Genomic DNA, 14,375 nt, shown 5'->3' with positions numbered 1-14,375 from the left:
TAAGTCTCCTATTCTTTTTAATAACATTGTAATTCTAAAGTTAACCAATAATAAACATAATATGAATAATGAAAACAATTATAATTGTTTTATTTTTGATACTAAGAATATAGTTTTATTTGAACTTTTTCAGGAAATATTAGTTTTAAACTACAAAGTTTTTAATTTTATATACATGTGTTTTCATCTCAAATATGTTATAATGGCAAAATTAACATTGGCATACAATGAATGCAATGTTTGGCATTCTTAAAACTTAAAACATTTGTTGGCATTATTAAGTGGTTTGTCTTTTTATATTGTTTATGTATTGTTGGCAGGTTGAAAACAGCTCAGCAGATTTGCGTGGAGAAACCTCCACTTAAACGGCACCGTGTATTAGTCATCAAAAACGCACGAGAGACAAGAACTTTGTTTATGCTGTCACACCACCCAGCACATAGGGCTGTGAGCGCACCTTTTTTTAATTGGGACACACAAATTGGCAAAATCAACCACGGACACATTTCAGCTATGCGTGCCAGCCTTCAATAATGTAAAAACGGGCGTTTAGGAAATAAAAGACAATAACGCAATAATTGAGGGCACATCTTAACATGTTTAATTAAACCTTAATTAAGCAAAAATATTGCTTCAGCCTGGCTGCACCAAATAATAATATACCGGTAAATCCATTTAATAAAGTCAAAATACAAATAAGGCAACAGGAGAACTAGCCCACACTTCTCTTTGTAAAGTCAATTTCTACAGCCGATATGGGCATCTACATTAACAATATGATCTGCCTGAGAAGCTGGACAGGACAAAAAAAAAATTAAGCAAAAATATAATTTATTCGATTACTCGATTTATTGATTGGGATATTCGATAGAATACTCGATTGCAAAAGTATTGGATAGCTGCAGCTCTAACAGAAACATTTGAGTACTGCACCATATTGCAAAAACACCACCCTTTAAATTAGAAAAAAATAATCAAGTACTCAAATAATCTCTGTTTAATCTGCAAGGTCATTCATGCTTTATCTTCACCTCCACTGAGCCAGTTTGTGAACGTACGGAACACCACACATCGTGTAACCAGAGGGGCCGCTCGCAGAGACTGTGTGGTTCTACTTAGGAAGAGTTCCTTCAACAAGAGTGCAGGTGCTGGTCATATTATTAGAATATCATGAAAAAGTTTATTTATTTCATTAATTTCATTTAGAAAGTCAAACTTGTAGAATGTATACATTCATTCCAAACAGACTGATACATTTCAAGTGTTTTTTTGCCAAAAAGGAGATGATTATAGCTGACAACCAATGAAAACCCTAAATTCAACATCTCAGAAAATTAGAATATGGTGAAAAGGTCAGATGTTGAAGACACCTGGTGCCACACTCTAGTTAGCTAACTAACTCAAAACACCTGGAAAAGCCTTTAAATGGTCTCTCGTTTTGATTCTGTATGACACACAATCATGGGGAAGACTGCTGACTTGACAACTGTCCAAAAGATGACCATTGATACTTTAAAGAAGGAGGGCAAGACACAAAAGGTCATTGCCAAAGAGGTTGGATGTTCCCAGAGCTCTGTGTCCAAGCACATTAATAGAGAGGCGAAGGGAAGACAAAGATGTGGTAGAAAAAAGTGTACAAGCAAGAGGGATAACCGCGCCCTGGAGAGGATTGTCAAACAAAACCGATTCAAAAATGTGGGGGAGATCCACAAAGAGTGGATTGCAGCAGGAGTCAGTGCTTCACGCACCGACGTATGCAAGATATGAGCTTCAGCTGTCTCATTCCTTGTGTAAAGCCACTCTTGAATAAGAGACAACGTCAAAAGTGTCTCGCCTGGGCTCAAGACAAAAAGGACTGGGCTGCTGCTGAGTGGTCCAAAGTTATGTTTTCAGATGAAAGTAAATGTTGTATCTCCTTTGGAAATCAAAGTCCCAGAGTCTGGAGGAAGACAGGAGAGGCACAGAATCCACGTTGCCTGAAGTCCAGTGTCAAATTTCCACAATCGGTAATGGTCTGGTGTGCCATGTCATCTGCTGGTGTTGGTCCACTGTGTTTCCTGAGGTCTAGGGTCAATGCAGCAGTCTACCAGGAAGTTTTAGAACACTTTATGCTGCCTGCCGTGGACCAATTTTATAGAGGTGAAGATTTCATTTTCCAACATGACTTGGCACCTGCACACAGTGCCAAATCTGCCAGTACCTGGTTTAAGGACCATGGTATCCCTGTTCTTGATTGGCCTGCAAACTCATAGAAAACCTATGGGGTATTGTGAAGCGGAAGATGGGAGATGCCAGACCCAACAATGCTGAAGAGCTGAAGGCTATTAAAGCAACCTGGGCTCTCATAACACCTGAGGAGTGCAACAGACTGGTCGACTTTATGCCACGCCGTATTGCTACAGCAACTCAGGCAAACGGAGCTACAACTAAGTATTGATTGCCGTACATGCTGAAACTTTCCATGTTCATACTTTTCAGTTGGCCCACATTTCTAAAAAATATTTTTTGCTACTAGTCGTAACTAATATTCTAATTTTCTGAGATACTGAATTTGGGATTTTCAGTAATTGTAAGTACTAATCATCAAAATTTTAAGAAATAAACATTTCAAATATATCACTATGTGTGTAATGAATTCATATAATATGTAAGTTTCTTGTTCTGAAAATAATTACTGAAATAAATCAACTTTTTCATGATATTCTAATAATATGAACAGCACCTGTATGTGAGAACATCCCATGGAAATGGAACACCGTCTTCAGGCAGATTAGAGAGTTGGACTCTTACAATATTTGTAAAATACATCTAAAATCATGGTTTCTAGCAAGTCAGAAATGTCAATACTAACTGTCTGTCTGAGTTGTATTTGTATCAGGCATATAATTAGATTAACTGAATAATTTTACTTCTGTTTTGTATCTATACAGTGATGTCTTATGTACACTGAAATGTAATGATAAGATATTGCTTTTATGTTGACAATTTTTAACATCTAGGGCAGTGGTTCTTAACCTTGTTGAAGGTACCGAACCCCACCAGTTTCATAAGCACATTCACTGAACCCTTCATTAGTGAAAATTATTTTTTTTTTTTTCAAAATTCAAGACAAAAGTTATATGTTTTTGGTAACACTTTAGTATGGGGAGCATATTTTAAGTAACAAAGACTTAATTTACAAGGGTTAGGGTAAATTAATATGTACTTAATAATGACTAGTTAAGAGCCAATATGTTACTAATTTGCATGTTAATAAGCAACTAATTAATGGTGAATATGGTCCCCATACTTAAGTGGTACCATGTTTTTTTACTGGTGCACAAAATGAACCGTGCATGAACATCACCTTGTTCAAAGAACAAAACCAACACAGTGCATAAACTCACAACAAATTACACACCTGCAAATCAGTCTGACTTCTGCTGTTGCCGTATCCGTAATACGCCGATAGGGAGAAGTTTTTATTTACACGATGAATCGGGTGTGTTTTGACCTCCGCCGAACCCCTAAGGTCGACACACCGAACCCAGGTTAAGAACCACTGATTGTGAGACGTTCTAGAAAATAGTGCGCTGCTTATGCTTAATATTTTCAAAATATGTAAATATTACATCTTATTATACATGTGCCTGTTACTATATTGCATATATACTTACGGCATGTTTATAAAACCTTACTGGATGTGTTCAAATGTTTTAAGGGCTTAATAGGTAGAATAGAGCGGCTCCCTTACGTAAGCGGACTTTTGGTCGAATTTATCTAATATTTAGATAACATAAAAAAAATACTTCCGCCGTCATGTCTTTCATAATGATCGTGAAAATCCCCAAAAACGTGCACTTCTCCTTTAACAAACTTGATCTTTACATGAATGGAAATCAATAAAGCTGAACATAATTAAAGTAAACATATTTTTCTGACTGTTGAACAGTCAAACACAATTAAATTCCTCCCCAACTTCTACATTTTAAGTTCTTATAGAGGCAATAAGAGCGCTAATGGCTAGCTGGAAACAAGAGTGCAAATTGCTAGCTGGTAACTAGAGCACTAATTGATAGTTTGCAATTGTGCTAATTGCTAGCTGGCAGCTAGCTCTGTTAATTGCTAGATAACAACTAAGGTGTTAATTGTTAGCTGACAACTAGAGGGCTAATTGCTAGCTGGTAAAAAGAGGGCTCATTACTTGCTGGCAGCTACAGAGCAAAATGTTAGCTGTCGACAAGAGCTCTAACTGTTTCGCTTGCGCCACTATTTGTTAGCTAGCAACTAGAGGGCTAATTGCTAGCTAAAATGGTTACGCAATTTTAATAATATATTTTTATATTACATTTTAATTAGGGCTGGGCAGCGATTAAAAATTTTAATCGAAGTTAATCGCACTATTTCTCCCATTAATCTCAATTAACTGCATTGTATACGCAAAGCCCAATAATGAATTCAAAAGTAGTGTGTAGTGCACCTTTATTGGAATATTCTCCCACATGAATGAAAGCGCCAAAACATTTGTTGTGCAAACACAATTTAAATCAGTCCGTGTTAAACAGTAGCAGTTAAATAGCATATTTTATGAAAATCAACTCAAAAAATGTAAATACAAAGATTTAAGCTTATTGCCACTGCCAGGGTATTTAAGTTATCCTGTTTGTTATGGAAAATAAATATAATCTACATACAAATCTCTGAGCCACAATCATAACATCTGAACAGGCAATTTCTGAGGTAACAGCAGAAACATTTTTTTTATCAGGGTCTTATGTTTAAAAAACCTATATTATAGGTAGTGTGCTGTTTTAGGGAATTTTTGATCAAATTATCCGTAGTAGCAATATTAATAATGTTGTGTTTATTCTGCGTAGTGCACTTAAAATAATTATGACCATATCTAGGAATTGATATGATGGGAATTTTCCGATTGTTTGCTTGGTGCTTTGATAAACTGAACGCATATACATGGTACTATTTGTGATGTTATGAGCCAGGGAAAAAAAGAACTACCCTACCCAGCATGCAACAGGAGTGACGAGCATGCGCGGTAGCCCTGTATAGGTTGTGTCGCCATGACGGCATCTTGTATGTTGTGATATGCACGCTCTGAAAGTAAACGTTAAGAACTCAGCCAACACTCCTCGTCTGCATTATTCATAAATAGACAGACAACACATATACTCCGCTGCTTCACAGGCCGCTGGATGTAGCCGACAAAGTATTCCCATGTTAGCTAGCCGGTCTAGCAAGCACGCGTCATTCAGTCCAAAACGGCCCGATCTATCCACATTCAGAATTGTCTGGCGGTCGTAAGTGATCCCGGAGTGACCACGCTGTAAGCCAGCCATGAAATTTGCAGAATTGTCCGGTATTTTTGCCAAATGTTCCATCTTTACCAAGAGCCCCTCGACGCCGAAGTACATCCGGGAGATGCCATCTTGTTAAGAAAAGTCGTTAACAAAATAAAAGCATGTAAACAACATACGCAAATGTGCGATAAAATAATTGTCGGCGTTACAAGATTGATGAGTTAACGCGTAATTAACGCATTAATTTGCCCACCATTAATTTTAATATTAAACCTGCAAGGTTACATGTGTATTTAAATGCATTTATATTTTGTGGATAAATTGCAGGAGGAATATTTAAAAAAAAAAAGTCGAATCAAAAGTACCTCTGCAGACTCCCTAGAACAGGGGTGCCCATTACGTCGATCGCGAGCTACCAGTCGACCGCGGGGGGTGTCAGTCGATCTCCAGCCAGGCTTTTAAAAAAAATAGACCTAAAAATTAGTGATCATCAATCTTCACCAAGACGTCACTTAAATGACATTCACGGTACCGGAGGGTCTTGTGAGATGACGCTGGCTACTGCAAGATCATTATTATTAAAAATGACCGAGAGGAAGGCGAGAAACACTTTTTATTTCAACAGACTCTCGCGCCGTACCTTCCATCAAAACTCTGAAGGCCGACTGCACATTTCCCATCTTCACAATAAAAGCCCTGCTTCATGCTGCCTGCGCTAACTAAATACAGAGTCTCGGAAAACTGGCGTGCACAAGCGATCCCTCCGAAAGCTGGCGTGCACATCACTTGTGCACGCCAGCTTTCCGAGACTCTTATTTTGTTAGCGCAGGCAGCATGAAGCAGGGCTTTTATTGTGAAGATAGGAAATGTGCAGTCGGCCTTTAGAGTTTTGACGGAAGGGACGGCGCGAAAGTCTGTTGAAATAAAAAGTGTTTCTCGCCTTCCTCTCTGTCATTTTTTTCATAATAATGAACTGGCAGCAGCCAGCGTCATCTCACAAGACCCTCGGGTGCCGTGAATGTCAATCAAGCAAGCTATGGAATTTGCCGCCAATGTTTTTCTTGTAAAGTGTATGGAAGCTGGATGAATTAGATGCCAAAAACCAACCACTTTCATGTGGTATTGTACAGAAAGGACAACTTTTTTTCTCCTCCATTTGAAAATGTGGGCGTTATCATCATTACTGTCTGATTCCAATCAATGCAAGTCATCAGAATCAGGTAATACACCAACTTATATTCTTGTCTTTGTGAAAGAAAGACATCTATATGTGTTACACATGCTTGTATTATCATTAAACACATTTAACTTTTTTACAAAAATGTATCCTTCATAAATAAATAAATATAAATGATATATATAAATGAGGTAGATCCCCTCGAGTTGGTCAATTGAAAAGTAGCTCGCCTGCAGAAAAAGTTTGGGCACCCCTGCCCTAGAAGTTGCCTCCCCCCTGTTGAAGACCTCTGTTTTAAACTGTGAATTGAGAATTTAAGGTTTCCATATGAGAAACCACATCAGTTGAAATCACAGATAGAATATTAGCAATAATAAAATATCAATAAACTCACTGTTTTGCATCATGGAGGCCACACCGCTCTCCCAGCTCGTTTGACTTCTGTAATCTGCACAAAAACAGTAGTCATCTTTGGTTACGTTATGTGAACACATGAACACAAATACAAACCCCACGTGGATACTGAGGCTTGTAAAAGGATGTCAAACTGTCGTACAGGGCTTTCAAAAATATGGCCCCCAGGGGGGCATTTTGGCCTTTGGCATAATTAAGACACAAGTTGTATGCTACATTACACACATTACATTTTTGACCTTAACCTAAACTTAGTATCCGTCAACAAATTAGGATTTACTTTTTTTGGCACTTTATATTTACAAAACATTTAAAAGCGTATGTGGCCTTTTGTGGAAAAAGTTGAGGCCCCCCTGCTTTAGAACACAATGTGTTGGTCATGTGGAGTGCAAGATGATAACTAACAATCTCAAATTTGAACTTTAACCCCGGTCTACTCAGAATAACCGCCATTTTGGGGGTTCTGGTAACAAATACTTTAGGTAAAATCAGTATTAACGAATAAACTGTGGTAAACTGAATTTTTCATGTTTTTCTGTGTTGGTTTGCACGTCATGTTTACTCTCGCTCTCGCCCACAGTCTGGAGTGCAGCTGACGCTGGGCAATCGTGCACACCTGAAAGCTGATTAGTGGTCTAATTAGTCTGGGTGCTGACGGCCTGTATTCCACTGCAAGTTCTCTCGCATGTGTCTTGGCCTCCTACAAACTCACAGTCTTTCTAGTCCGTCTTGTGCATCTCTCAGGTTTGCTTATTTATATCCTAGCCTTGTCTAGCGTCTTTAGTTAACATTTTGTTTCTTTGTTTTACTTCGTGTTTTGAAGTAAGTTATCCTAGCTTCGTTTAGCGTTTTCTGTTCAATTTTTGGTTGTTTGATATAGTTATTTATTCATGGTGTGTTTTTGTATTTCCATAGCTCGGTTGGTAGAGTGGCCGTGCCAGCAACTTGAGGGTTGCAGGTTCGATTCCCGCTTGTGCCATCCTAGTTACTGTCGTTGTGTCCTTGGGCAAGACACTGCTCCCAGTGCCACCCACACTGCTTTAAAATGTAACTTAGATATTGGGTGTAACTATGTAAAGTGCTTTGAGTCACATGAGAAAAGCGCTATATAAATATAATTCACTTCACCATCGCTTTTTGTTTTGGCTACGTTCCACTTCCACCTAAATAAAGGAAGAGCTTAACTATATCAAACTACATCTCTGCATCCTTGGGATCCACTCTCCAATTTTCGTAACACAAACCATATTTTAAGAAAATTAGTAGTTGCATCTTTTCACACCAAAATAATAATAATACAAAGAGTGTACATTTTTAGAATACTGTTAATCATCATAATAAATAATATAATAATCAAATGATATACACTGTAAAAGAAGTAGCTCAATTGTCAGATTTTCACAGTAAAATAATATTACATTTTCAGGAATTCGGTGCAAAAACCACTGTACATTTTACTTTGTTACTTTTTCTTACTTTTTTTAGATTCTTATTATTTTTATCACTCGTGTAATTATGTTCATGCAATATATAAACATACCTTTAACCTCACAGTTATAGTGCAGAGGAGCATATGGCAAATTGTATTACAGTTTTTTTTTACTATTAAAATGTTCTTAATTTCTGACAGCATCAAAATAAAATAAATTAAATTAAAACACGTTAATGCGTGTTAAAGCGGAAGACGACCAACATGAATAATGAAAGTGAAAGTGAAAGTAATACTGACTATTTCAACAAATAGTTCGTTTGATCGATTATTAGAGAAGGTATTTCTACTTGGCTTGAGAATAACTTTGAAAGACTTGAAAGCTTCTAATTGTCTTGTCTTGAAGGAAGTGCATAATAATGACGAGGGAGGAGGTCTGCACGTACAAAGAGCCAGGCCGTCTATGAGGCACCTTGTCCCCGCCACGACTACAACACCTTCAGCCTGTGGACGAACACAAAGATCGCATCCACCCGCTGCCCCTTTTCTTTGTGCTTTCGCAGGATTTCGGTGTCGGTGCCTCGTTAGTTGCGGCTCGTAAAAAACCCACCAAAAAAAAAAAAAAAAAAAAAAAAACTACAAAAAAACAAAAACCCGCCGCACAGCCCGCGCCGGGGAGCTCAAAACTGACTTAAAGAAAATTACTAATGACAAAAAGAAACGAAGACCATTTCTGAATCGTACCTAAATAATGCCCATAAATGACACTATAATTATTTACTAAATATATTAACGGTTAGTGTTTAAAAAAAAATAGAAACTTTAATTGCGGTTCACACATGATTTTTATATTCATGTTGAAGAAGCGAGAAGGCTAATTAAGCAAGAGTATGCCGTTGTACACTTTTTACAATAAAACATAAATATGCACGATGTCCCTAAAATCTGCACATATGTACGTTCTAAAAAATAACTAACGAAGTAATGCAAAACAGAAATAAACTAAGAAAGAAAGAAAGAAATGACTAGGCTCTGTCATGGAAAAAATACATTCAACAAAAACTAACACACATTAAAGTACATTAAAATAAATTACATTGAAAGAAGAACCTTTTGAAATATATTCTATAAAACATGAACTTATAAATTTGTAAAACAACATTGCCAAAAGAGGTACTTTAGAAACCCCCCGTGTAATGCAAACAATGTATGTGTTCATAAAAAATAAAAATATACAGTATAGTAATTTTATGGCATCAAATTGTGAAAAAAAAGAGGATATTGTTGAAATGTTATCCAGTCCCCCGGTGTCTGGAAACGTATTTAAGTATATTTTAATGTACTGATTGCAAAAGAAATAGGGTGTTAATAAAAAAAAAGATACCACACTTATGTCTGAAAAAAACAGTTTATTTTATTTGAAAAGTGAAACTCTTACTCTCGTGAAGTATTCCTTGTATTCTTAATGTATATAATTATAGTTCATAGCTAACAAAACCACCAAATTCACTATCCTTTAAAATGTAAAAAAAAAAATGTCCAAAAGTTAATTATTGTATTAGTTTATGCTACAAAGACTTCCTGCGCCTTAAAATGCTCTCTTAGGGCTGAATTGAACTACTGAAATCAATCACATGTTGCCCATATTCTATTTTATTTAGATGCACCTGGATATATGTGGCGGTTTGTGCTTCATTAGAACATATTTCCACTGCTACGGATACTTCTAAATTCACACGTTTACATCTGGGATGGATTAATTTTGCCCTGACTAATGGTGCGGTTAATTTGCTTAATTATGTTGTTATTTAACCCAACTTAATTGGACGATCAATTAAGTTGAACCCATGTTGTTAGATAAACAAAAGAGGCTGGATTATATCACTTTGCCATAATTCTATAAATCATATTACCGTGTGTTTAATTTAATGATGTGAATGTCATTAAATTTGACCAATGAGGCAGGAGTGTCCAAATATTTTCCAGGAGGGTTTTTACTGATCAAAGAGTGTGGGGCATTTTTACATTTCAACTTACAGCCAACCAAATTGTACTTGTAATTGTAGAAAATTAGGGTGTCATTTAAAAAAACTAACTAAAAAAAACCTCTTGTTGGTTGCAAATTTTGCACTTAGCCTATATAGACTCCAAAAAAGAATTGGATATAGCCGATTCGTCAACACATAAAAAATTGACATGTGATAATGTGCACTGTAAATTCACTGTAAATTCATAGCAAACTGTTGGCTAATGATTGCATCCCTTTCACAGTAGCATGTACAGTAATTTACTGTGAAATATATTCACTGCAATTTGGTTGGAAATTACAGAAGAGAAGACTATTATTACAGGATTATACTTTGAAATGACAACCAATTGAATTGTGAAAGAGTATTGTAACTTTTACAGTCATTTGTTTTAAAGTTGCAGTATATTTTGATTAGAGCATTTTAGTGTTAAAAAATGCTGTTAAATATTGGTATTGTTTACGGTGTAATAATAATGTATATTCACCCATATATATATATATATATATATATATATATATATATATATATATATATATATGGGTGAATATACATTATTATGTATTGGTATTGTTTATGGTGTAATAATAATGTATATTCACTCATATATATATATATATATATATAGCATTATGGATACAGTGTATAAAAACATATAATTCGAGATTTTTTTTGAAAAAACATGTTTTATCACTAATTATAACAGTTAATCAGTAAAATTTGATAAACATCCAAAATCAGTAATGATAATAATGATAATAATAATAACAATATTAATTGAGGATTATCAGATGTGTTGTCGAGAAACATAGAAATATACAAAGTCAATATTGTGATATTGTGCAGTACAACATTTACCAAAATAAGATAAAATAAGATAGCTTTAGAAGTATTTGTTTGGACGCTGTACCAACAAAGTGTTAATATTTTGCTACTTGCAATTAAAAAAAAATAATAATAACTTTTTGTCTTCTGAATATCCAAAGCCATTAAGTTTTGATATATTTATCTCCTTGACGGACACATTTTATACACAGCAAAAATATCCAAGTAAAAAGTGATAAAATGAAGTAGAGAGGAGACCGTGTTCATAAACATCTATTGTTTGAAGATTGAAACATAAACATTGTGTGGTTTTAAAATTACTTTCAAGCATCTACGGACACACCTTTTGAGAGAGGTGAAAGGGACAGAATGAAAATAAAGTGGGCCTACCTTTTTGTGGCATTCTGTAAGAAGAGAACTTATGCTTCGTTTAGTTTTCCAACAGCTTCTTTCTTCTATTCTTTCCTCCAATTACTTTCTCCTTGACTGAAGAGACAAGTGCAGAGACACACAGAGCTGATGGAGGGAGGAGACAGGAGGTGCAGTGGGAGGGAACAGGAGGAGGGCTATGGAGGGTTCCTACAGAAAGCACTCTGCTGGTACAGAGAGGGGTGGCATGGCTTGGTGGTAGTCACTGCAAATCGTGTCTTTGGACAAGAAACTTCACCCACCACACTGTCTGAATGTTTGTTGCAGGACTGCCTTGGAAAATACTTTAGTAATCTCAACAGGACTTTTCTCTGTAAACAAATGTTGAAAAAAAGTCAAGTACACAAAATAAAAGTGGGGAGTTAAGGCTGGAATATACTCTCTAGTCACCTAGCTTATGTCCCCTCTGTCAGTGTCTTGTTTCAATTCTAGTTATACTGTGGCTGGGTGGCGCAAGGCTTGTAATTCTTTTCCAAAACACTAAGGGGCAGTGTCTCCAGAAGGAGCGACCGAGGCTGTCAATGACTAGATATTTACCTTCTTGTGACGAGTGATGACAACCACAACAATAACATCTTTGTTTGGACTGGAACTAATCTTTCTTAATCATCAGTTTATTTTCAATGGATGTTTTACTCATAAACCCTAGGAAAATGTGTTCGTGAAGATGGATTGTTCAACTTCTGAACAAGTCGCGGCGAGTGCTATAATCCATCCATCCATTTTCTACCGCTTATTCCCTTTCGGGGTCGCGGGGGGCGCTGGCGCCTATCTCAGCTACAATCGGGCGGAAGGCGGCGTACACCCTGGACAAGTCGCCACCTCATCGCGGGGCCAACACAGATAGACAGACAACATTCACACTCACATTCACACACTAGGGACCATTTAGTGTTGCCAATCAACCTATCCCCAGGTGCATGTCTTTGGAAGTGGGAGGAAGCCGGAGTACCCGGAGGGAACCCACGCATTCACGGGGAGAACATGCAAACTCCACACAGAAAGATCCCGAGCCTGGATTTGAACCCAGGACTGCAGGAACTTCCTATTGTGAGGCAGACGCACTAACCCCTCTGCCACCGTGAAGCCCGAGTGCTATAATGTTATTCAAAATAAACAAAACTGTTAAATAACCATTGTAAAGTCAATGACATGCTAGTGTAAATGTGTATGGTCATGTGTTATTGATGTTCAGAGGTCTCATGTTCATACACACCATGCTAGAAAGATAATTGGCTGAGAATGAGGAAGTGTGTGTGAGAGAAAAAGACGTGTGCACAAGAGAGAATGTGGGTTGAAATAGAACTTGTTAGCACAAGATTGGCAATACAAGGTAAAAAGAGTGTCATACTTGGTGACCTCTTCTGAACACAACAAGACAATAAGCTGAAAAACGAAACATTCCGTAATTAAATTTACACTTCACTGGGATATAACGTACACGATATCAGTTTGCATGCAAATGTTCAATCACAGTTGCTTTATCTCATATAATAATTTGTGCATTTCAAGTAAATCTGCCATCCTGTGCTCAGGGACTCCCGTCAACAAACGCTGACCAATTACAGCTTTGTCAACGCTGACGTCAAGCTAGGATTTTTGGGAGGTGCAAGCAAGGTCTGCTTGAGTGTACGCAAGGGGGAGAGGGCAAGACGACGTCGCCTACGCAAGTTACATGACATGAGAGTATACACCAGGCTTTATTCAACTGTATAAATCAAGTCAGTATATTTAAATTGTAGTTTTTGCGTATTTTTTCAGTAGAAAGAACCTACTCAGTACCTCCAGGAATTTTTGATCGCACCAATCCATGCAAACGCCACCAATCCTTAAGAATCGATCTTAGCTTCCCCTCACATTTTGGCCAATCAGCACGATTTTCTACCGCTAGTTTGTTTTGGGGTCGCGGGGGGTGCTGGAGCCTATCTCAGCTGCATTCAGGCAAAAGGCGGGGTAAACCCTAGACAAGTCACCACCTCATCGCAGGGCCAACACAGATAGACAACAGTCACACTCACATTCATCACATATATTCTGCTTTAAAATGTCATTTTGATATTTATTACAAACTCACTTCATTACTAGGGCCAATTTAGTGTTGCCAATCAACCTATCCCCAGGTGCATATTTTTGGAGGTGGGAGGAAGCCGGAGCACCCGGAGGGAACCCAGGCAGTCACGGTACCTTGGTATTGTGAGGCACATGCACCAACCCCTGTCACACCATGCTGCCCCCTGCGTGTTTTATTTTTTTTAATTAAATATTTTTTTGTCCTGTCCAGCTACTCAGGGAAACCACGTTGTCTATGTAGACACCCACATTTGCTGCACGGATTTATTTTTAAAAAGAGAAGTGTGGGATGATTCTTGTGTTGCCCTATTTGTACTTGACTTTAATAAATTGATTTATATTATTATTTGGCGCAGCCGGGCCAGAGCAGGAGGGTATAGAAAGAGAAAAAAAGGAAGACGGAGGGGGAAATTGTGGAGACAAGAGGGCGATAAGACAGAGAGACAACTACAACAAACATAACAATAACAATAACTACAAAAGGACAGCATCAGCAAATACAAAATGTAAAAATATGATAGTAAAAAGGAAAGCAGAGAAGCAGTTAATGAAGTAAATATAGAGTAATTCCAGGTCCCATCTACGGCAATAAGCCTTCTGGGTAATGTAGTATATAAACATTTAGCAACACACAGTCGACCTCACTCACTATATATATCAGGGGTGCCCACACTTTTTCCGCAGGCGAGCTACTTTTCAATTGACCAACT

The 14,375-nt window shown here is 37.3% G+C and overlaps 1 protein-coding gene across 1 annotated transcript in view; it reads right to left on the bottom strand.

Moving 5' to 3' along the window:
* LOC133563514 (paired box protein Pax-6-like) overlaps positions 1-11,569 on the bottom strand; it is a 70,545-nt gene extending 58,976 nt beyond the window's left edge. The window contains exons 1-2 of the mRNA XM_061917675.1: positions 11,557-11,569; positions 6,866-6,919 (exon numbers count right to left, since the gene is read on the bottom strand). Of these exons, the coding sequence (XP_061773659.1) occupies positions 6,866-6,919; positions 11,557-11,569 (67 nt within the window). The remainder of the gene's footprint in view (positions 1-6,865; positions 6,920-11,556) is intronic.
* Between the last annotated feature and the right edge of the window lie 2,806 nt (positions 11,570-14,375).

Source organism: Nerophis ophidion, linkage group LG12 (assembly GCF_033978795.1).
Source record: "Nerophis ophidion isolate RoL-2023_Sa linkage group LG12, RoL_Noph_v1.0, whole genome shotgun sequence".
NCBI classification, from domain to species: Eukaryota; Metazoa; Chordata; class Actinopteri; order Syngnathiformes; family Syngnathidae; genus Nerophis; species Nerophis ophidion.
This window is presented reverse-complemented; position numbering and strand designations above follow the sequence as displayed.